General features: G+C 43.7%; 1 gene segment (V, D, J or C); it reads left to right on the plus strand.

The window, feature by feature from the left end:
- The first annotated feature begins 1,957 nt into the window (after positions 1-1,957).
- Positions 1,958-23,746, plus strand: LOC114449838 (Ig kappa chain V region Mem5-like). The segment is given in 4 exon segments: positions 1,958-2,009; positions 2,173-2,470; positions 22,284-22,318; positions 23,139-23,746. Coding segments are annotated over 4 exon segments (714 nt in total).
- The last annotated feature ends 472 nt before the right edge of the window (positions 23,747-24,218 follow it).

A 24,218-nucleotide genomic window follows, 5' to 3' on the forward strand; every position in this document is an offset into this window, starting at 1 on the left:
TCCTCAGGTGTCCCCCAAGGCTCCGTCCTGGGCACTGTTTTATTTATTATTTCCCTCCTTCCCCTTGGTCACATTTTCATTGTTATGCTGATGACACCCAGCTCTACATCTCCTCCAGACCAGCCAGTGTCCTTCCTCCATCCTCTCTTATCACATGTAAAGAAACTACATGTTGGTTCTCCTCCAACTTCTTCAAATTAAACAGCAATAAAACTCAAGTCCTACTAACTGGCACCAAATCCACACTGAACAAAGCTGACAGACTCTCCATCACCACTGGACAGCACCCTGTCATTATATTCACACATCAACAGCATCACCTGCTCTGCCTGTTTTCACCTCAGAAACATCAACCATCTTCGTTCCTCCCTCACCCCTCACACAGCGGCCATCTTTGGTTACCTCCCCAACAAAACTCTCCTCAAACCACAGCTTCTCCAAAACTCTTCAGCCTGGACCATAACCAGAACACCCTCCATCACCCACATCATTCCAGTCCTGCAGCAGCTCCAGCAGCTCCCAGTTCAAGATCCTGCCCCACAGGGCACTGTGCTTTCTCCATTCCTGTTCACCTTATACACCTCAGACATTCAGTACAACTCAGTCATGTCACTTACAGAAGTTTTCTGATGACTCTGCAGTTGTGGGGTGTATAAGTGGTGGACAGGAGGAAGAGTACAGGGGGCTGGTGGACAGATTTGTGGAGTGGGCTGGAGATAATCACCTGCTGCTTAATGTAGACAAGACCAGAGAGATGGTGATTGACTTCAGGAAGAAGGGAGCAACATTGCAGCCCCTTTGCATCCTGGGTAAGGATGTGGAGAGGGTGGAGGAGTACAAGCACCTGGGAGTGACCATCGACAGCAGACTGTGTACAAGAAGGCCTGCAGCAGACTCTTCTTCCTGAGGAAGCTGAGCTCCTTCAACTGTGCAGCAACATGCTGGAGATGTTTTACCAGTCTGTTGTTGCAGCACTCTGTTCTCCTCTGTGGTCTGCTGGGGGGCAGCATTGCAGCCAGTGACACCAACAGACTGAACAAACTGATCAGGAAGGCCGGCTCTGTCATTGGCTGCAGACGAGAGACATTTGAAGCAGTGGTGGAGAGGAGGACACTGAACAAACCGTTATCCATCATGGATCACCCCGACCACCCTCTCCTCCCTGTACTGGACAGACAACGGAGCACCTTTTCCAAAAGGCTCAGACAGCTTCACTGTCACACAGAACACTACAGGAAATCTTTCCTGCCTCATGCTGCAAGACTGTACAACACCTCATCTCTGTGCCAGAGATAACACAGACTCACTGCTGTAAGGGACACGTTCTGCACAAGGTTTAGGTTTTTTTACTTTCAAATTGTACACTGTTGTTCTTGTATATCATATCTTTTCATATCTTCATGCCAAATTGCTCAATCCGATTTAGACTTATATGTATACCTGCATCACAAACTGCACATTTTTTGCTTCTGCACCTATGTTTATTTTTTTTTTATCTTGCTGTAAATAATGTTTATACTGTTTAATTTTTCCGTTAGAGGTATATTTTTATTCTTTGGTTTGCTTGAGTGACTGTACTTTGCTGCTGCAACAGTTAAATTTCCCAGCTTGGGATGAATAAAGTATTTCTATTCTATTCTACTTACTGAGAACAAATGAAGCTCAGAGAATCTGCTCTCTGCTCACCAACAACAGTCAGGGAACCAACCTTTGACCTTTGACCTTACTGTCCCCTGTGTTTTGGACATCAGGTGGAGACCAGATGAAGGACAGCAGGGGACCAGAAGTGGTCTTTGGACCAGCAGATTAACACCTCTGTTTAAAGTGTGTGTGCTGTGATCAGTGAGGAGGAAACAGCTCCAGCTGACTGACTCTGAGTCTTTGCATATGAGTGTCCTGCCTCTCTGCTCCCAGCCCTTAAAGAGTCCAGCATCCATCAGCGGCTGTCCAGGAAACCATGATGATGTCAGAGACTCTGCTGCTGGCCGCTCTGTGGCTCCTGGTTCAGGGTGAGACTCTGTGCTGAGAGCTTTGCTTCAGGGGGCAGCATGATGCTGTGGTGATGGAGGAAGACTGGAAGGAGCAGCACTGACCTTCTTCCATCTCTTCTCCATGTCACAGAATCCTCTTCTGTCTGGATGTTGATCTTCTCCTCTTCCTCATGTCTTCCAGGTTCATCAGGAGAAATCACCCTGACTCAGTCTGCTGGACCTCAGTCTGCTGCTCCAGGTCAGACCATCAACATCAGATGTCAGTCCTCCACACTCATAGGCGACGACATAAACTGGTACCAGCAGAAACCTGGAGAGGCTCCTAAACTCCTCATTTATGACACAACAAATCGTCAGTCTGGAGTTTCTGATCGTTTCAGTGCGACATACAGTAACACTGACTTCACTCTGAACATCAGAGACGTTCAGGCTGAAGATTCAGGAGTTTATTACTGTCAGCAGCGCAACAACTTCCCACTCACACAGTGAAAAAGCGTCGTACAAAAACCTCCCACAGCTAAAGAGGAACTGATCAGCAGCTGCACTCTAACAAAGGTTTGAATAAAAACTGCAGCAATTTACTCTGAAAATACAACAACTCATATTTACAATAAAAATATTATTACTCTGAAGTTTATATTTATAATAAATGTGAATTATATTCAGATTCTGAGTGTAACTGACAGACACACTGAGTCCGTTTGTGACATTAAATGTGGTATATAAATAAAAGAGACAACACAAAAACAGATCATTAAGGTGTGAAAAAGATGAATGATGTCTGACACTGACAGCAGTGCTGAAGCAGTCCACATCTACATGAAGTTTAAAGGAGAAAATAAAACATCTGAGCAGAACAGAGTTCCTGTCAAAATGAGCTTCATGATAGAAAGTTGTATCGTCTGCATAACACAACACTTTGTATGTTTTTAGAACTCATTTAAAATCAACATTTTAAAGAGTAAAAATCAACACTGAGACTTTTTTAGATCATCAGTCTGTTCATTTCCATAGAGAGCCACTTTGCATCAGCAGCAGCATGCTCCAGTGCTCTGACAGACTTTATAGTCCTGACAGCTGAACACTGGATGACTGACAGCTGTCCTTCATCACAGCACAAACCCTCCTCATCAGAAACATGACTCTGACCTGCGTCCTGGTCTGGACTCTCCTCTGCTGCTGCTTCACAGGTAAAGTCCAGAGAATCAAAGTCCTCTGTCAACATCCGTCCCTCTGACGTGAAGACGCTGCTTTATGTCTCTGTCTCTGTGTCCTCAGAGTCCAGAGGACAGGTCACAGTGACTCAGCCTGCAGCACAGAGATCTGCTCCAGGAGGCACCGTCACCATCACATGTTCCACTAGTCAGGATGTTCACTATAGTACTGACTATGCTGCTTACCTCTTATCCTGGTACCAACAGAAAGAACCAAAAGCTCCTAAACTGCTCATTTATGGGGTAACTCACAGAGCATCAGGGATTCAAGATAATTTTTCAGGCAGTGGATCAAATTCTGCTTTCACTCTGACCATCAGAGGAGTTCAGGCTGAAGATGCAGCAGTTTATTACTGTCAGAGTCTTCATAGAACTCAATGGGTGATCACACACTGAAAAAGAGTGGTACAAAAACCTCCCACAGCTCAAGAGGAACGACACCAGCGAGAAGCTTCTGCACATAGTGACACACTTCACTGAACGCACACACACTTGGCTGTCACCTTCATTTCCAACATCCATCCACTAGGGCTGCACGATTTTAAGAATGAATTGAATTGCGATTTTTCTGGCAAATATTGCGATTTCGATTTCATCCACGATTTTTTTCAAATCAAGTTTTAGTGGACATGAGCATTTGCAAAGATCACAGAAACTTACATCATACCAGTCAATAACCAGATCCCGTAACTCTAATGCAAGAATGAAAATTAAAGTCAAGAACTGATTTCAAATGTAGTCCTATTAACAACAAACATGCTATACATAAGCTACATTGAGTGCTTGATCAACAACAGTTATTATAACTGAAAGTGAGCCATCTTTGCCTTAACTTAAAGTAAACTTAAACTTTTCTCAGCTACAAAATATGTCAGACATCGAGCACCAATATATTGCACTTCTGTAAAAAATATAGCATAAATTACAGCAAAAATAGTAAACAGCTTTTTAAAACAAAGGAATTCAACCCTGTATTAAGAAATCTGAAATGGTAATAAAAAAAACGTTTACTAAAATAAAATGACCCTACCTTTTTCGTAGATGGGAAAAGGTAAGACATTAAAATAGGTGGGTTGACTATTGATTGCTGAGAAGCACCAAAATATTGCATGTCTATTTTGTAAAAAATATAGCATTTCAAAAACAGTTAGCGCCTTTTTTTTAAACAAAGACTTTAAACCACAAGTCAGGGTAAAGTGAAGAACAAACACAATCAACACTAACATTTGCGTCCTGACATCTCTACATCACCTTACAGATTTTTAGCCAAGAAAACCAGCATGTCAACCTTTGATGGTTTTAGACTTGAGCGCTGACTAGTTCTACTGCCGCTTTGATGGACTATCAGCCAGCCCTGACACCTCTCCACACCCCATCAACATGGACATCCACATCAAAGATACCCCATCAGAGTCCTCCTTGCCCCCCTCCTCCTCCCCCTCAGCTGCCCTCTCAATCCTGGAGGAGGATGTTAACAGGCTGTTCAGGAGACTGAACCCCCGCAAGGCTCCTGGACCTGATGGTGTGTCCCCCTCCTCCCTAAGACACTGTGCAGACGAGCTGACTCCAGTGCTCACAGACATCTTTAACACCTCTCTGGAGTCATGCCATGTGCCCCCAAGAAACCAAGGATCACTGGTCTTAATGACTACAGACCTGTGGCACTGACGTCTGTAGTCATGAAGTCCTTTGAGCGCCTGGTACTGTCCCACCTCAAGACCATCACAGCCCCCCTCCTGGACCCCCTGCAGTTCGCCTACAGAGCTAACAGATCTGTGGACGATGCTGTCAACCTGGCTCTTCACTACATCCTGCAGCATCTGGACTCCCCGGGAACCTATGCTAGGATCCTGTTTGTGGACTTCAGCTCTGCTTTCAACACAATCCGCCCAGCTCTCCTCCAAGACAAGCTGTCCCTGCTGCATGTTCCAGACTCCTTCTGCCGGTGGATCACTGACTTCCTGACAGACAGGAGACAGCATGTGAGGCTGGGGACGAATGTCTCGGAAACAAGGACCATCAGCACCGGTACCCCCCAAGGCTGTGTACTTTCCCCTCTGCTCTTCTCCCTGTACACCAACTGCTGCACCTCCAGCCACCAGTCTGTCAAGCTGATTAAGTTTGCTGACGACACCACCCTCATTGGACTCATCTCAGACGGGGATGAGTCTGCCTACAGGATGGAGGTGGACCGTCTGGTGTCCTGGTGTGCTGACTACAACCTGGAGCTGAATGCCCAGAAGACAGGGGAGATGACAGTAGACTTTCGGAAAGTGCCAGCTCCATCACCCCCCCTCACCCTGACAGACACCCCCATCTCCACAGTGGACTCTTTCCGCTTCCTGGGTACCACCATCACCCAGGACCTCAAGTGGGAGCTCACCATCAGCTCCCTCATCAAAAAGGCCCAGCAGAGGATGTACTTCCTGCGGCAGCTGAGGAAACTCAAGGTGCCAGCCAGGATGATGGTTCAGTTCTACACGGCCATCATTGAGTCCATCCTCACCTCCTCCATCACAGTGTGGTACGCTGGGGCCACTGCCAGGGACAGGCACAGACTGCAGCGTGTTGTGCGCTCTGCTGAGAAGGTGATCGGCTGCAGCCTGCCATCTATCGAGGACCTGTACGTCTCCAGGACTCTGAGGCGTGCAGGTCGGATCACAGCTGACCCTTCTCACCCTGGACACGGACTCTTTGAGCCACTCCCCTCAGGCAGGAGGTTACGGTCCATTCGGACCAGAACCTCATGCCACAAGAACAGCTTCTTCCCCTCGCTGTTGGACTGTTGAACTGTAATTAATGCACTGCTCTGCACTGTCACTTCACAAGGACACTTTAGTATAGTCACTGCACAATGATGACTATTTGCACTGTTTACTCCAACTTGCACTACTTGCACACGAGTACCACCTCACCGATCCATGTGGTACCTGCTACATTACTACATTATTACACTGTTCCATTCGATCATATAAGGGTCTATGTTTACCATTACATCCGCCAAGTATTTTATGTTCTGTTCATTGTATGTCTGTTACGCCATGTCTGTCATGTAAATTTAGCCTTACTTTAGTTTATTTACTTAATTTTATCTTAGTTTTTATCTTATTTCATGTTAATTATTATATGTTCTTTGTATGCAGCAATCACTAAGGCAAATTCCTAGTAATGTGAACCCCCTTCACTTACATGGCAATAAACACGATTCTGATTCTGATTCTGATACTGTTCTCTGTGTTTAGTCGAGTGATGGCACTTGATTTTTAGGACGGAGACCTTTTCTTCGTATATCAGACCGGCAGCATTTCCACTGAACAACACTGCACATAAAACTACTGCATCCATGGTTCTTCAGACGTTCCTCATTTACAAACTGAAAACTGAAGATTCAGGAGTTTATTACTGTCAGCAGCACAACAGCTTCCCACTCACACAGTGAAAAAGAGTCGTACAAAAACCATCTCCCACTTATCAGCAGCTGCACTCTAACGAAGGTTTGAATAAAAACTGCAGCAATTTACTCTGAAAATACAACAATTCATATTTACAATAAAAACTATTATAACTCTGAAGTTTATGTTTATAATAAATGTGAATTATATTCAGATTCTGAGTGTAACTGACAGACACACTGTGTTTGTGACATTAAATGTGGTATATAAATAAAAGAGACAAGACAAAAACAGATCATTAATGTCTGAAAAAGATGAATGATGTCTGACACTGACAGCAGTGCTGAAGCAGTCCACATCTACATGAAGTTTAAAGGAGAAAATAAAACACTGAGCAGAACAGAGTTCCTGTCAAAATGAGCTTCATGATAATTCTTCATAATTCTGCATAACAACACTTTGTATGTTTTTAGAACACAATTAAAATCAACATTTTAAAGAGTAAAAATCAACACTGAGACTTTTTCAGATCATCAGTCTGTTCATTTCCATAGAGAGCCACTTTGCATCAGCAGCAGCATGCTCCAGTGCTCTGACAGACTTTATAGTCCTGACAGCTGAACACTGGATGACTGACAGCTGTCCTTCATCACAGCACAAACCCTCCTCATCAGAAACATGACTCTGACCTGCGTCCTGGTCTGGACTCTCCTCTGCTGCTGCTTCACAGGTAAAGTCCAGAGAATCAAAGTCCTCTGTCAACATCCGTCCCTCTGACGTGAAGACGCTGCTTTATGTCTCTGTCTCTGTGTCCTCAGAGTCCAGAGGACAGGTCACAGTGACTCAGTCTGCAGCACAGAGATCTGCTTCAGGAGACACCGTCACCATCACATGTTCCACCAGTCAGGATGTTTACTATAGTTATAACGATCCTGCTGCTTACGTCTTATCCTGGTACCAACAGAAAGAACCTGGAGCTCCTGAACTGCTCATTTATAGGACAACTCACAGACCATCAGGGATTCCAGATCGTTTTTCAGGCAGTGGATCAAAGTCTGACTTCACTCTGACCATCAGAGGAGTTCAGGCTGAAGATGCAGCAGTTTATTACTGTCAGAGTTATCATTACATCAACAGTCAAGATGTGTTCACACAGTGAAAAAGAGTCGTACAAAAACCTCCCACAGCTAAAGAGGAACTGACTGCTGCAGCTTCTGCACATAGTGACACACTTCAGTGAACACACACACACACTCATTAAAACTCATTTAAAACTTGCTGATTTTAATAACCCACGTCTCATATCAATCTTCCATTTCTTCTGGAAAACATTGTTGCTTCTGAACTTCATGTTCACCTCACTGAAACTAAACTTCAGGAATAATTCCAATCTGTCTTCAGACCACTTCACAGCACCGAGACAGCTTTCATTAAAATCACGAATGATCTTCCAGAGATGGACTCCTCACTGTTCTCATTGTATTGGACTGATATGCAGCTTTCAGTAGAACTTCTCACTCCCCCCTCATTGACAGATTGATCTCAGCTGGCCTCTCACACACAACCCTCCACTGGTTCACTTCATCTCTGACCAGTCTCAGTACAGTGGTCAGCATAAATGAATACACCACACTACATACCGTACTACAAAATACTCCCACAAATGTGGCTCATTGATTGAAACAAGATTGGTTCATTTGCACACAAAAAGTGATTTTCCTAACAAATTCATTCAAGTCCATGTTGCAAAAATGAGTACACCCCAATTATAGTCTTAGGGAAAAAGCCACATTTAAAACTACAAAATTCTAATGAACAGGCATTCAACCACAGGTGAGTCTAATGATTCATTAAAGAGGTGTCCAGCAGACAGGTGACTATAAAAGGCTGTCAGCAATGGCTCCCTATGGAAGATATGAAAATATTTCTTTACCAAAAAAGGTGAGGGCTACAAGAAGATCAGCAAAGCTTCACATATCTGTCAAAATACTGCAGCAAAAGTGATCCAAGCATTTAAGAAAGATGGAAGTGCAACCATCTTACAGAGACGTCCAGGACGTCCACGGAAGTTAACATCTCGACAGGAGCATCTTCTGATGAGAGGGGTTGAAGAAAATCACCAGCAAGTTCACTGCAGTTAGCTAAAGCAGTAGAAAGCCAAAGTGGAGTGAATGTTTGCTGAAAAAGATGAAGACTACTGGATCTATATACTCTGGAGGGATGAGACAAAGATCACTGTTTTTGGAACTAATGGTTTTAAACCTGTATGGTGTCGTCAAGGTGAGGATTTCAAAGAAGAATGCATGGTGCCTACAGTGAACCATGGTGGTGGCAGTGTCCTCATGTGGGGCTGCATGAGTGCTGCTGGTGTTGGGGAGCTGCATTTCATTGATGGTATCATGAACTCAACACTGTGCTGGTCTGTACTGAAGGAGAAGATGCTGCCATCACACGACAACACGACAATGATCCAAAACACACATGGAATGGAAAAAGATAAATGTTGCAATATGTCACCAACTTGTTCATTCCATGCCTAGAAGACTTGGTGCTGTCCTTAAAAATCACGGTGCTCATACAAAACACTTGATGTAACAGGTTTTGTTGTGGGGTGTACTCATTTTTGCTTCAAGATTTTGTGATCTAAGTTAGATTATTAACCTTAACTTCATGTTATGGAGTTAAATAAGTGTTTAATAAAACTCAGCCTTGTGAAAAGTTTGGAAATTGTTCTTTTGTTCATTGAGCTACTGAATAAATTTTTACTTTTCAAAGGGGGTGTACTCATTTATGCCGAGCACTGTGAGTCTGTGTTAGTGACATTAAATGTGGTATATAAATAAAAGAGACAACACAAAAAAGTCTGAAAAAGATGAATGATGTCTGACACTGACAGCAGTGCTGAAGCAGTCCACATCTACATGAAGTTTAAAGGAGAAAATAAAACAGCTGAGCAGAACAGAGTTCCTGTCAAAATGAACTTCATGATAGAAAGTTGTATCGTCTGCATAACACAACACTTTGTATGTTTTTAGAACACATTTAAAATCAACATTTTAAAGAGTAAAACTCAACACTGAGACTTTTTTAGATCATCAATCTGTTCATTTCCATAGAGAGCCACTTTGCATCAGCAGCAGCATGCTCCAGTGCTCTGACAGACTTTATAGTCCTGACAGCTGAACACTGGATGACTGACAGCTGTCCTTCATCACAGCACAAATCCTCCTCATCAGAAACATGACTCTGACCTGCGTCCTGGTCTGGACTCTCCTCTGCTGCTGCTTCACAGGTAAAGTCCAGAGAATCAAAGTCCTCTGTCAACATCCGTCCCTCTGACATGAAGACGCTGCTTTATGTCTCTGTCTCTGTGTCCTCAGAGTCCAGAGGACAGGTCACAGTGACTCAGTCTGAAGCACAGAGATCTGCTCCAGGAGACACCGTCACCATCACATGTTCCACCAGTCAGGATGTTTACTATGATCATGGTGGTTACGACCTATCCTGGTACCAACAGAAAGAACCAGCAGCTCCTAAACTGCTCATTTATGCAGCAGATGAAAGAGAATCAGGGATTCCAGATCGTTTTTCAGGCAGTGGATCAGACTCTGACTTCACTCTGACCATCAGAGGAGTTCAGGCTGAAGATGCAGCAGTTTATTACTGTGTGAGTGGACATGTAATCAACAGTCAAGCTGTGTTCACACAGTGAAAAAGAGTCGTACAAAAACCTCCCACAGCTAAAGAGGAACTGATCAGCAGCTGCACTCTAACAAAGGTTTGAATAAAACCTGCAGCAATTTACTCTTTAATTTAACCTGAGGTTTATGGTTTGAGTACAAATCCTATTTTTTTGATTATGTAAAAACGATCAACAAATGAACATTTCACATAGATGAATGAAAACAGTTGTTACACCTGCAACCTGCACCTGTTACACCTGTCAGGAGATAACACCAGGAGAATCACACACAAACTTCACAGGGTTGAGAAATTTGTAGAAAGAACGGCAACATGAGGTCAATAAAAACAACAATGAATGAAAACTAAGATCGCACAAACACACAACTAAGACACCAACCAAAACCCACAGAGGGACTGAAAGGTAGCAGCCCTCCAGGTCAGAGCAGCACCAGGTCACACCAGCAGCAGCTCAAAGAGAGCCACCTTAACAAAGACCTGCTCATAAAGCCTTCAGACATCCTGAGCACCAAATAAAAGGAAAATCCACAAGAGCTTTGTTACAGGATCCAACAGAGCAGAAAGAGTTCAACAGAAGTCAGAGTAAAACCCCTCCAACCCCAGAAACCTCATCAGCTCAGAGCTGGGCAATATGGCCTTCCACTAATATCCTGATATTTTTAGGTCATGCCAGTATGATCTGTATGTCTACATTACAACAATATTGTTCACAATGCAATAATATATGCTGGTTTTTAACTAGGGCTGGGTGATAAATTGATTTTATGGATTCATTTCAATTTGCTATTTAGGACGACCTGTTTTCAATGAAAATTGAAAATTTGAACTTCCACCGCAGACACACCCCGCTGTGCTCCCGTAGCCAGCAGAGAAGAGCTCGCCCCTAAGAAAGGCAGTTTGGACTTGGTTCCGTTTTGTGGCATCAGAGCCAGAAGCCAGTGGCTTTTCAAACTTTCTATCATCTGTCCTCAACAGGGTCCAGTAAATTACAAGCCAAGACAGATGCGCTGCACTCAACCGCGGATTCACTGGTCGTGTGTTAAACGGGTTCCAATCTTACATGATAGGGACTACTTTGTGTCAGTTGATAACTATGTCACATGCAGGGTTCCTCAAGGGTCCATTCTTAGACCACTTCTGTTCAACATCTACATGCCTCCCCTAGCTCAGATCATAGAACAGCACAACATCTCTTATCACACCTATGCAGCAACACACAACTTCATATTTCAGTGTCATCACATGACTACAGTCCCTTACACTCACTAAGTAAGTGTACTCAACAAATCAATGAGTGGATGAGCCAGAACTTTCTCCAGATGAATGCTGACAAAACAGAGATGATTGTTTTTGGCCCCAAAAATGAAAGAGCTAAGATCAGTGCTTACCTTGACTCCATGTAACTGAAGGTCACAAACCAAGCAGGATGAATTTTACCTGAATATTAACACCCATGTAAAAGCCATTACTAAGTCTGCCTATTGCCACCTGAAAAACATTGCTAGGATCAAGGGCTTTCTGTCCAAACAAGACAGAGAAAAACTTCATGCATTCATTTTCAGTAGGCTAGATTACTGTAACGGCGTCCTCACAGGTATTAGCAAAAAAATCTGTCAGGCAGCTGCAGCTGGTCCAAAATGCTGCTGCTAGAGTTCTGAGTAACACCAGGAAACTGGACCACATCACACCGGTCCTCAAATCACTGCACTGGCTTCCTGTGAGTCAAAGGATACATTTCAAAACTTTCCTCCTGGTCTACAAAGCACTGAATGGTCTTGGACCAAAACACATCCTGGACTTTAGGTTCCCTATGAACCATCCAGACCCCTGAGATCATCAGGCACAGGCCTACTGTGTGTACCCAGGGTCAGGACCAAACAGAGTGAAGCAGGATTCAGTTGTTCTGTCACTTTATTTAAGTCAGGCCTGAAAACACTGTTTACTGCAGCGTTCTCTTAAATTCTCTAACTCTGCTCATGTAATCATCCTGATTTTATTTGATGTTTTTATTCTTTTTATGATTGAATTTCCTTCTTAATTTAATGTTTTAAAATGTTTTTATTCTGTGATTTCACCTTCTGTAAAGCACTCTGAATTGCCTTGTGTATGAATTGTGCTAAATAAATAAAGCTTGCCTTGCCAAAAGCTACTGTTGCATTTCTGAAGTAGAACAGGCTGAAGGTGATTAAACAGCCGAGTATGTCTCCTGATCTGAACTCAATCCAACACCTGTGGGGAATTCTGAAGCCACAAGTTGAGCATCAATCTCCATCCAGGATCCAGGCCTTAAAAAAAGTGGTTATTCTTGAAGAATGGAAAAAGACAGATGTTGCAAAATGTCACCAACTTGTTCATTGCATGCCTAGAAGACTTGGTGCTGTGATTTTTTAAGGAGGTGTACTCATTTATGCTGAGCACTGTACTGAGTCTGCGTTTGTGACATTAAATGTGGTTTATAAATAAAAGAGACAACACAAAAACAGGTCATTAAGGTCTGAAAAAGATGAATGATGTCTGACACTGACAGCAGTGCTGAAGCAGTCCACATCTACATGAAGTTTAAAGGAGAAAAATAAAACAGCTGAGCAGAACAGAGTTCCTGTCAAAATGAGCTTCATGATAGAAAGTTGTATCGTCTGCATAACACAACACTTTGTATGTTTTTAGAACACATTTAAAATCAACATTTTAAAGAGTAAAACTCAACACTGAGACTTTTTCAGATCATCAGTCTGTTCATTTCCATAGAGAGCCACTTTGCATCAGCAGCAGCATGCTCCAGTGCTCTGACAGACTTTATAGTCCTGACAGCTGAACACTGGATGACTGACAGCTGTCCTTCATCACAGCACAAATCCTCCTCATCAGAAACATGACTCTGACCTGCGTCCTGGTCTGGACTCTCCTCTGCTCCTGCTTCACAGGTAAAGTCCAGAGAATCAAAGTCCTCTGTCAACATCCATCCCTCTGACGTGAAGACGCTGCTTTATGTCTCTGTCTCTGTGTCCTCAGAGTCCAGAGGACAGGTCACAGTGACTCAGCCTGCAGCACAGAGATCTGCTCCAGGAGGCACCGTCACCATCACATGTTCCACCAGTCAGGATGTTCACTATAGTACTGACTATGCTGCTTACCTCTTATCCTGGTACCAACAGAAAGAACCAAAAGCTCCTAAACTGCTCATTTATGGGGCAACTCACAGAGCATCAGGGATTCAAGATAATTTTTCAGGCAGTGGATCAAATTCTGCTTTCACTCTGACCATCAGAGGAGTTCAGGCTGAAGATGCAGCAGTTTATTACTGTCAGAGTCTTCATAGAACTCAATGGGTGATCACACACTGAAAAAGAGTGGTACAAAAACCTCCCACAGCTCAAGAGGAACGACACCAGCGAGAAGCTTCTGCACATAGTGACACACTTCACTGAACGCACACACACTTGGCTGTCACCTTCATTTCCAACATCCATCCACTTGGGCTGCACGATTTTAAGAATGAATTGAATTGCGATTTTTCTGGCAAATATTGCGATTTCGATTTCATCCACGATTTTTTTCAAATCAAGTTTTAGTGGACATGAGCATTTGCAAAGATCACAGAAACTTACATCATACCAGTCAATAACCAGATCCCGTAACTCTAATGCAAGAATGAAAATTAAAGTCAAGAACTGATTTCAAATGTAGTCCTATTAACAACAAACATGCTATACATAAGCTACATTAAGTGCTTGACCAACAACAGTTATTATAACTGAAAGTGAGCCATCTTTTCCTTAACTTAAAGTAAACTTAAACTTTTCTCAGCTACAAAATATGTCAGACATCGAGCACCAATATATTGCACTTCTGTAAAAAAATATAGCATAAATTACAGCAAAAATAGTAAACAGCTTTTTAAAACAAAGGAATTCAGCCCTGTATTAAGAAATCTGAAATGGTAATAAAAAAAACGTTTACTAAAATAAAATGACCCTACCTTTTTCGTAGATGGGAAAAGGTAAGACATTAAAATAGGTGGGTTGACTATTGATTGCTGAGAAGCACCAAAATATTGCATGTCTATTTTGTAAAAAATATAGCATTTCAAAAACAGTTAGGGCCTTTTTTTTAAACAAAGACTTTAAACCACAAGTCAGGGTAAAGTGCAGAACAAACACAATCAACACTAATATATGCGTCCTGACATCTCTACATCACCTTACAGATTTTTAGCCAAGAAAACCAGCATGTCAACCTTTGATGGTTTTAGACTTGAGCGCTGACTAGTTCTACTGCCGCTTTGATGGACTATCAGCCAGCCCTGACACCTCTCCACACCCCATCAACATGGACATCCACATCAAAGATACCCCATCAGAGTCCTCCTTACCCCCCTCCTCCTCCCCCTCAGCTGCCCTCTCAATCCTGGAGGAGGATGTTAACAGGCTGTTCAGGAGACTGAACCCCCGCAAGGCTCCTGGACCTGATGGTGTGTCCCCCTCCTCCCTAAGACACTGTGCAGACGAGCTGACTCCAGTGTTCACAGACATCTTTAACACCTCTCTGGAGTCATGCCATGTGCCAGCCTGCTTTAAATCCTCCACCATTGTTCCAGTTCCCAAGAAGCCAATGATCACTGGTCTTAATGACTACAGACCTGTGGCACTGACGTCTGTAGTCATGAAGTCCTTTGAGCGGTACTGTCCCACCTCAAGACCATCACAGCCCCCCTCCTAGACCCCCTGGAGTTCGCCTACAGAGCTAACAGATCTGTGGACGATGCTGTCAACCTGGCCCTTCACTACATCCTGCAGCATCTGGACTCCCCGGGAACCTATGCTAGGATCCTGTTTGTGGACTTCAGCTCTGCTTTCAACATAATCAGCCCAGCTCTCCTCCAAGACAAGCTGTCCCTGCTGCATGTTCCAGACTCCATCTGCCGGTGGATCACTGACTCCCTGACAGACAGGAGACAGCATGTGAGGCTGGGGACGAATGTGTCGGACACAAGGACCATCAGCACCGGTACCCCCCCAAGGCTGTGTACTTTCCCCTCTGCTCTTCTCCCTGTACACCAACTGCTGCACCTCCAGCCACCAGTCTGTCAAGCTGATTAAATTTGCTGATGACACCACCCTCATTGGACTCATCTCAGACAGGGATGAGTCTGCCTACAGGATGGAGGTGGACCGTCTGGTGTCCTGGTGTGCTGACAACAACCTGGAGCTGAATGCCCAGAAGACAGTGGAGATGACAGTAGACTTTCGGAAAGTGCCAGCTCCATCACCCCCCCTCACCCTGACAGACACCCCCATCTCCACAGTGGACTCTTTCCGCTTCCTGGGTACCACCATCACCCAGGACCTCAAGTGGGAGCTCACCATCAGCTCCCTCATCAAAAAGGCCCAGCAGAGGATGTACTTCCTGCGGCAGCTGAGGAAACTCAAGGTGCCAGCCAGGATGATGGTTCAGTTCTACACGGCCATCATTGAGTCCATCCTCACCTCCTCCATCACAGTGTGGTACGCTGGGGTCACTGCCAGGGACAAGCACAGACTGCAGCGTGTTGTGCACTCTGCTGAGAAGGTGATCGGCTGCAGCCTGCCATCTATCGAGGACCTGTACGTCTCCAGGACTCTGAGGCGTGCAGGTCGGATCACAGCTGACCCTTCTCACCCTGGACACGGACTCTTTGAGCCACTCCCCTCAGGCAGGAGGTTACGGTCCATTCGGACCAGAACCTCACACCACAAGAACAGCTTCTTCCCCTCTGCTGTTGGACTGTTGAACTGTAATTAATGCACTGCTCTGCACTGTCACTTCACAAGGACACTTTAGTATAGTCACTGCACAATGATGACTATTTGCACTGTTTACTCCATCTTGCACTACTTGCACACGAGTACCACCTCACCGATCCATGTGGTACCTGCTACATTACTACATTATTACACTGTTCCATTCGTTCATATAAGGGTCTATGTTTACCATTACATCCGCCAAGTATTTTATGTTCTGTTCATTGTATGTCTGTTACGCCATGTCTGTCATGTAAATTTAGCCTTACTTTAGTTTATTTACTTAATTTTATCTTAGTTTTTATCTTATTGCATGTTAATTATTATATGTTCTTTGTATGCACCAATCACTAAGGCAAATTCCTAGTAATGTGAACCCCCTTCACTTACATGGCAATAAACACGATTCTGATTCTGATACTGTTCTCTGTGTTTAGTCGAGTGATGGCGCTTGATTTTTAGGACGGAGACCTTTTCTTCGTATATCAGACCGGCAGCATTTCCACTGAACAACACTGCACATAAAACTACTGCATCCATGGTTCTTCAGACGTTCCTCATTTACAAACTGAAAACTGAAGATTCAGGAGTTTATTACTGTCAGCAGCACAACAGCTTCCCACTCACACAGTGAAAAAGAGTCGTACAAAAACCTCCCACAGCTAAAGAGGAACTTATCAGCAGCTGCACTCTAACAAAGGTTTGAATAAAAACTGCAGCAATTTACTCTGAAAATACAACAATTCATATTTACAATAAAAATATTATTACTCTGAAGTTTATATTTATAATAAATGTGAATTATATTCAGATTCTGAGTGTAACTGACAGACACACTGAGTCTGTGTTTGTGACATTAAATGTGGTATATAAATAAAAGAGACAACACAAAAACAGATCATTAAGGTCTGAAAAAGATGAATGATGTCTGACACTGACAGCAGTGCTGAAGCAGTCCACATCTACATGAAGTTTAAAGGAGAAAATAAAACAGCTGAGCAGAACAGAGTTCCTGTCAAAATGAGCTTCATGATAGAAAGTTGTATCGTCTGCATAACACAACACTTTGTATGTTTTTAGAACACATTTGAAATCAACATTTAAAAGAGTAAAAATCAACACTGAGACTTTTTCAGATTATCAGTCTGTTAATTTCCATAGAGAGCCACTTTGCATCAGCAGCAGCATGCTCCAGTGCTCTGACAGACTTTATAGTCCTGACAGCTGAACACTGGATGACTGACAGCTGTCCTTCATCACAGCACAAACCCTCCTCATCAGAAACATGACTCTGACCTGCGTCCTGGTCTGGACTCTCCTCTGCTGCTGCTTCACAGGTAAAGTCCAGAGAATCAAAGTCCTCTGTCAACATCCGTCCCTCTGACGTGAAGACGCTGCTTTATGTCTCTGTCTCTGTGTCCTCAGAGTCCAGAGGACAGGTCACAGTGACTCAGTCTGCAGCACAGAGATCTGCTCCAGGAGGCACCGTCACCATCACATGTTCCACCAGTCAGGATGTTCACTATAGTTATAATGATCCTGCTGCTTACGTCTTATCCTGGTACCAACAGAAAGAACCTGGAGCTCCTGAACTGCTCATTTATAGGACAACTCACAGACCATCAGGGATTCCAGATCGTTTTTCAGGCAGTGGATCAAACTCTCACTTCACTCTGACCATCAGAGGAGTTCAGGTTGAAGATGCAGCAGTTTATTACTGTCAGAGTGCACATAAAATCAGTCAGTGGGTGTTCACACAGTGAAAAAGAGTCGTACAAAAACCTCCCACAGCTAAAGAGGAACTGGTCAGCAGCTGCACTCTAACAAAGGTTTGAATAAAAACTGCAGCAATTTACTCTGAAAATACAACAATTCATATTTACACTGAATGAAAATCATTTTCAAACATCAGAGTGAACCTCTGTCGGCTGATCAGTTCATTTCACACACACTGAAAAGCTCAAAGTTCAGCAAGAAGAGTCCACACAAGAAGACTGCATGTTCCTCAGCATGTGTTGAATTAAAGTGCTCTAAGGAAGTGGTGAGTGGGTCCATGTTTGCACAATAAAATGCAGAAAATAGAACAAAGAAATCCTAAAAAACAAAAGTAAACAAAGGTCCTCTGGACAAACACAGACGACACAACTGGAACTTTTAGGAACGTCAGCTCAGGTGTGAGACTCCTGACACACACCTGTCACAGCTGCAGGAAAGCGTTACGTTGCCTCTTGAATTTCTCATCACCTAAAGCCAGGCATACATTGTGCGTTATTTGGTCCAATTTTGACCTGAAATATGAGACGTACGTTTTTTGGGTCGGGCTGAATTTCAGCTTTGTTGTGCGTTTTTAAACGTGCAGTGTACTGGGGCTCACGAGAGGCGATTACCGCCGCACGAACATCGATCGGATGATCGGTAGAATTTCTTTCGATACTGTGAGTATCGCACAGTTACTGAAACAACACGCTTCCTCAACATGGTAACATACAGTATCAGAAACAAGCAGCAAGTGATGAAACTTTAGTCGACTTATTATAAAACCAAACATTTAAACTTCTTCAAGGGGAACTTAAACAAGTTATTCCAGCTGTAGTTAGTCTGTGAGCTCCCCTCTCTACAAGTTTCCCACCTCATCTGTGCAACTGTTGATATGTCATATGTTCTTATTTTAATTCTCTTGTATATTTATTGGTAGTTTTACTTCATACTGTATATTATTTTCTATCTTGTCCTTAGGGAAAATTCTGGGCCGATACCGATGTTTAACATAACAACTTGGCCGATGCCGATATTTTTTATTTTTGTTATTTATTGTGCACAGAAACATACAACAAGTCTTTCAGCTCTTCATCATACTATCCTTGAATGAGCACAAATTCAATCAGACAAATTTATGAAACTACCTTTAATGTCACTTTTTAGTTGACATATAAGATTAACCTTAATTCACATGACAGGTTCTTTTCTTAAAAATTGCTGCTAACTAATCAATGAAAAGATTGTACTTGAATTGCCCAACAAAATTATATGAGTGGTTTTAGCCTGATAAAAACTTAATGAGAAGATTTTTTTATGGCCCAACAAAAAATATTTTTGCGAAACACATCAAGTGTAAATGTAAAAATAAGTGGAAAATAAAAATTAATAAATTATGTTCTTCAATACAAACAGGGCTACCTTTCACCTTGTGTACTTCTCATATTAAAACATTACAGTGGTTCAGAAGTCACAGGTTGGAACGTGGGGCATCTTTAAACAAAATCGGCCTCTCAGGAAGAACAGTCCCATACAGCGGACTTTCTTTTCTGAACATTAATGATACCATGAAGTCACCTGCTGTATCTCTCGCCTACTTTTTAGTAAGATGCATGTTTTTATTTACACAGACAAGCATCTCTGCCTTGTCGCAGCAAAGTCTATTTCTCTTTTCATCCAAGACATGAGACACAGCTGAATAACCGCTCACTCTCTGTGCTGGTGCGTGGCGCACAAAGGTATTTGCCACATCGCCATGGTTACAGTGTTTTGAAAGGGGAGGGGCTCAGTCTGTGGAAGGGCGTTCTCGTGCCACCCGTATTAGCTTCCCTCCGTGCAGTTCCCCCTGATCATACGCTCCTCTTACACACAAAAACAGCACTACAGTCAAATTATGTCATTACTCCACAATATTCCGTGTTAAAATGTAAATTCCGTTTTAATCTGCCAATTCCGCGATAGTCTGACACTCACAACACAGAGAGCCACACAACAAACAACTGAAACCAAACACACACAAAGCCCAGCAGAGGGACTGCAAGGAACCAGCAGCAGGCCAGAGAGCCATCTCTACAAAGACCTGCTCACACAGACTCAGACAGGTGAGATCAATCCCTCAACCATGTAGGAGGAGCCAACCTGGAGGCAAATCATCCAGCAGGCCCAGGGCCGTCACTCAGTGTCGTCATGATGAGTGTTTGTGTTTCATGATGTTAACTTTCATGCTGATTCGGACAACAAAGGGTTACCAGCTGCTCTTCATGTAGCACCCACCGCTCTCTGTGACCTCAGACTCAGTCACCTCACCCTCAGCTGGAATGATGGGGTGTTAGGGTTCAGTGTGTAAGCTAGCTGCCACCAAGGTTTACCTATTGAAGTGAACTCATGATACTCTGCTGGTAATCAGATTACTCTATCCAATTTAACAGTAGATGTTTTCTCCTTGGACACACTTTAAATCACTGATCCCAGACAACTCTTTGTAAAACACTCAACACATGTTGACTGAACTTTTGACCCCGTGTACAGAACAATACTTTACCTTTGGTAAACACAGAGCCAGTAAACACATGATAAATTACAGCCCTTTGAAATAAACTGCTCCCTCTGTAAATACTGTGAACATTACTTTGACCTTACAACCTTACTCGGCACTTCTAACTGGCCTTCTCCCCAAAACATCAACTCATTCATTTACATTTCTCCCAGATCTCTGAAAAACACTCGACCTGTGGATAAAGTCTCTTTCCTCAGCAAAGTAACACTCAACTGGTTTAACTCACAGTTCAGCGTGGAGCCTGAAGAACCAGTCCTCGGTCTGTGGAGAAGAAATGAGATGACAGCGGCCATGGCCTCCTCTCCAGGAAATACACCGAGCCCGCTTCAAGGCGGAGCTTGACCAATTACTGCAGGTGACACTGATTGACAGCTGCAGTAACCAATCAGACAGAGCAGCTGAGAATAAAGGCTCAGTCTGTAATGACCTCTTATTCAGATCACTTCAGTTTTCACAGCTTATTCTTGCAGCTTTATTTCTACATTGATCAACCTTTTAATCCTAAATTATCTTCATCAATAAGTTAACCATTTCCTGCCCATTTACTGATATTATTGATATATATTTATGACTGGATTCATGAAGCTACTTTCAGCTGGTTTTCATCCACCACATCATGCTTTCATTGAACAGTGCGGGTTCACCTTATTTAACTCCCTTTCATTTTTACACTGGGCTACATTCACATAGATCAGAGGCTGTAGTTCATCAATACTTTCCTCTGCTGCAGCCTTTAAACAAACAACTGGGATCATTAAGTTGAAGTCATTAAAACAAAAATACACAAAACCAGCAGAACACAACAATCTGACACAACTCAGAGACACAACATGAGCTAACAGAGCTTCAAATGATCGCTAGTTTCAGTGTGTGTGAAATGAACTGATCAGCCGACAGAGGTTCACTCTGATGTTTGAAAATGATTTTCATTCAGTGTAAATATGAATTGTTGTATTTTCAGAGTAAATTGCTGCAGGTTTTATTCAAACCTTTGTTAGAGTGCAGCTGCTGATCAGTTCCTCTTTAGCTGTGGGAGGTTTTTGTACAACTCTTTTTCACTGTGTGAACACATCTTGAATGTTGATTACATGAAAACTCTGACAGTAATAAACTGCTGCATCTTCAGCCTGAACTCCTCTGATGGTCAGAGTGAAGTCAGAGTCTGATCCACTGCCTGAAAAACGATCTGGAATCCCTGATTCTCTTTCATCTGCTGCATAAATGAGCAGTTTAGGAGCTGCTGGTTCTTTCTGTTGGTACCAGGATAAGGAGCCAGAATCCTCACTGGTGGAACATGTGATGGTGACGGTGCCTCCTGGAGCAGATCTCTGTGCTGCAGACTGAGTCACTGTGACCTGTCCTCTGGACTCTGAGGACACAGAGACAGAGACATAAAGCAGCGTCTTCACGTCAGAGGGACGGATGTTGACAGAGGACTTTGATTCTCTGGACTTTACCTGTGAAGCAGCAGCAGAGGAGAGTCCAGACCAGGACGCAGGTCAGAGTCATGTTTCTGATGAGGAGGGTTTGTGCTGTGATGAAGGACAGCTGTCAGTCATCCAGTGTTCAGCTGTCAGGACTATAAAGTCTGTCAGAGCACTGGAGCATGCTGCTGCTGATGCAAAGTGGCTCTCTATGGAAATGAACAGGGATCGGTCTGATCAGCTGCTGATCAATGGATCAATCACTGTATTGGATCATTGATCAGGAATCAATATGTTTTTCAATCAGAACAAAGTGATGGATGTCAGAATCTTCAGTCGGTGTGTTTCATTGATTTGCACATTGATCAGCTGAGTGTGACAGACACAGTGTTTCAGAGTCAGAGTGTGTGTCTGTGTGCAGTCAGAGGTTTTTGTACGACGCCTCCATCAGTCTGAATCACTGTGGTACACGTTCGGTGGAGGAACCAGACTGGATGTTGGAGGTAAGTTGAAACTTTTCATTTCAGACTAATTCTTATTTGTTGTGTCCGTTTCTGATCAGACAGAACAAATAAAAACCATCTTTCAGTCTTTATGTTGAATTTTCTTGGTGCTCAAACACACAGTGACTGTAAAAAGTGACTGTGCTGAATTGAACCCATGAGGATGGTTCAGAGGGGGCTGACTGCTTCTGCTTCTAACGGCTGGATTTTGAGGAGTGTAGCTCGGTCAGACAGTCGGAGCGCCCGTCTGTGTGCAGTCAGAGGTTTTTGTAGGACGCCTCCATCAGTCTGTGTCTCTGTGGTGGACGTTGGGTGGAGGAACCAGACTGGAGGTCGACTGTAAGAACCTCTGACTGCTGCTCAAACCCACAGAAACAACATGTGTTCAGCTCACAGTGGATGAACTGAGTCTTTACTGGATGACTCCGATCTGTTCTTGTTGTTGGAGGCTGTTTAGCTCATGACTGATACACAGAGAAAGTTTAAACCTGAAAGAAAACACATGTCAGTATTTTAAATGTAGTCATTGTTGAATGTTGTTGGAATCATTTGTGTAAAATGTGTTTTTAAACATTGGAAACATTTCAAATCCTCATTAGAACCATCATCATGTCCCTCAGGAGCTTTTTACCTTCAGTACTGAAACCTGTCTGTTGCCACGGTTCAGCAGTGATGCCTGTCTGTTGCCGTGGTTACCGAGCTCAGAGAGGGAAGTGAAACAGTGAGGAGCAGTTTCCTCCCCTCTGAGGACCAGCAGCTGGACTTTCTGTTCTCTGTCTTCATGTCCTCTCTCTGTCTCCTCCTCCTCCTCCTCCTCCAGTGGGTCCAGTCCCCCCCTCCCTGACGGTGCTGCCCCCCTCCAAAGAGGAGCTGCAGAAGGGCCAGGCCACGCTGCTGTGCCTGGCTGACAGAGGCTTCCCCTCTGACTGGACCCTGTCCTGGAAGGTGGGCGGACAGAACGGGGACAGCTCGGAGCAGAGCCGGAGCACCGCGCTGCTGCAGGACGACGGGCGCTACAGCTGGAGCAGCACCCTGAGGCTCTCTGTGGACCAGTGGAGGACGGCGGGCTCTGTGACCTGTGAGGCCAGGCAGGGCTCCCAGAATCCAGTGATACACACACTGAGCACAAACCAGTGCTCCCAGTCCTGAGTCTCTCTCTGCTCTCTGTGACTCTCTGTCTGCATCCCTGTCGCTTCAACATTTAGAAACAAGTGAACAAAGTTTGGACTTCATGTGTTTGTCGTGTTAACATTAGAGAAGAACCATGATGACTGTAAACAACAAGAACAAAAGAACACTGACTGATGACTGAACATCCAACATGTGGAAGAGTTCCTGATTAGAATCATCAGTGACTTACTCTTTCTTCACTCTCATGCTTCTGTCACATTTTCTATTCTTTCATCACAATAAAGACTTTTTCATCCACTCAGCTGTTTTTGTGTTTGAATCAATAAATGTTGTTTGAGCTGAAGTGAAAGTCAAAGGAGGAGAATAATAAAGAGAGTCTGTCTGAGAGGAAACCACTGCAGCTGAACCACAAAGGTGGATTTTACATGAAGGTTATATCAGCACAGACTCCTCATCCTCATCTTCATCACTTCCATCATCTGCACTGGAGACATTAAACATTATAGGGTGTAGTGACACACTCCCGTCCACTAGATGGAGCTGATGCTCCTGAAACTGTCTGTTCATTTCCATAGAGCCACTTTGCATCAGCAGCAGCATGCTCCAGTGCTCTGACAGACTTTATAGTCCTGACAGCTGAACACTGGATGACTGACAGCTGTCCTTCATCACAGCACAAACCCTCCTCATCAGAAACATGACTCTGACCTGCGTCCTGGTCTGGACTCTCCTCTGCTGCTGCTTCACAGGTAAAGTCCAGAGAATCAAA

This window comes from Parambassis ranga, chromosome 2 (genome assembly GCF_900634625.1).
Source record: "Parambassis ranga chromosome 2, fParRan2.1, whole genome shotgun sequence".
Classification (NCBI taxonomy): domain Eukaryota; kingdom Metazoa; phylum Chordata; class Actinopteri; family Ambassidae; genus Parambassis; species Parambassis ranga.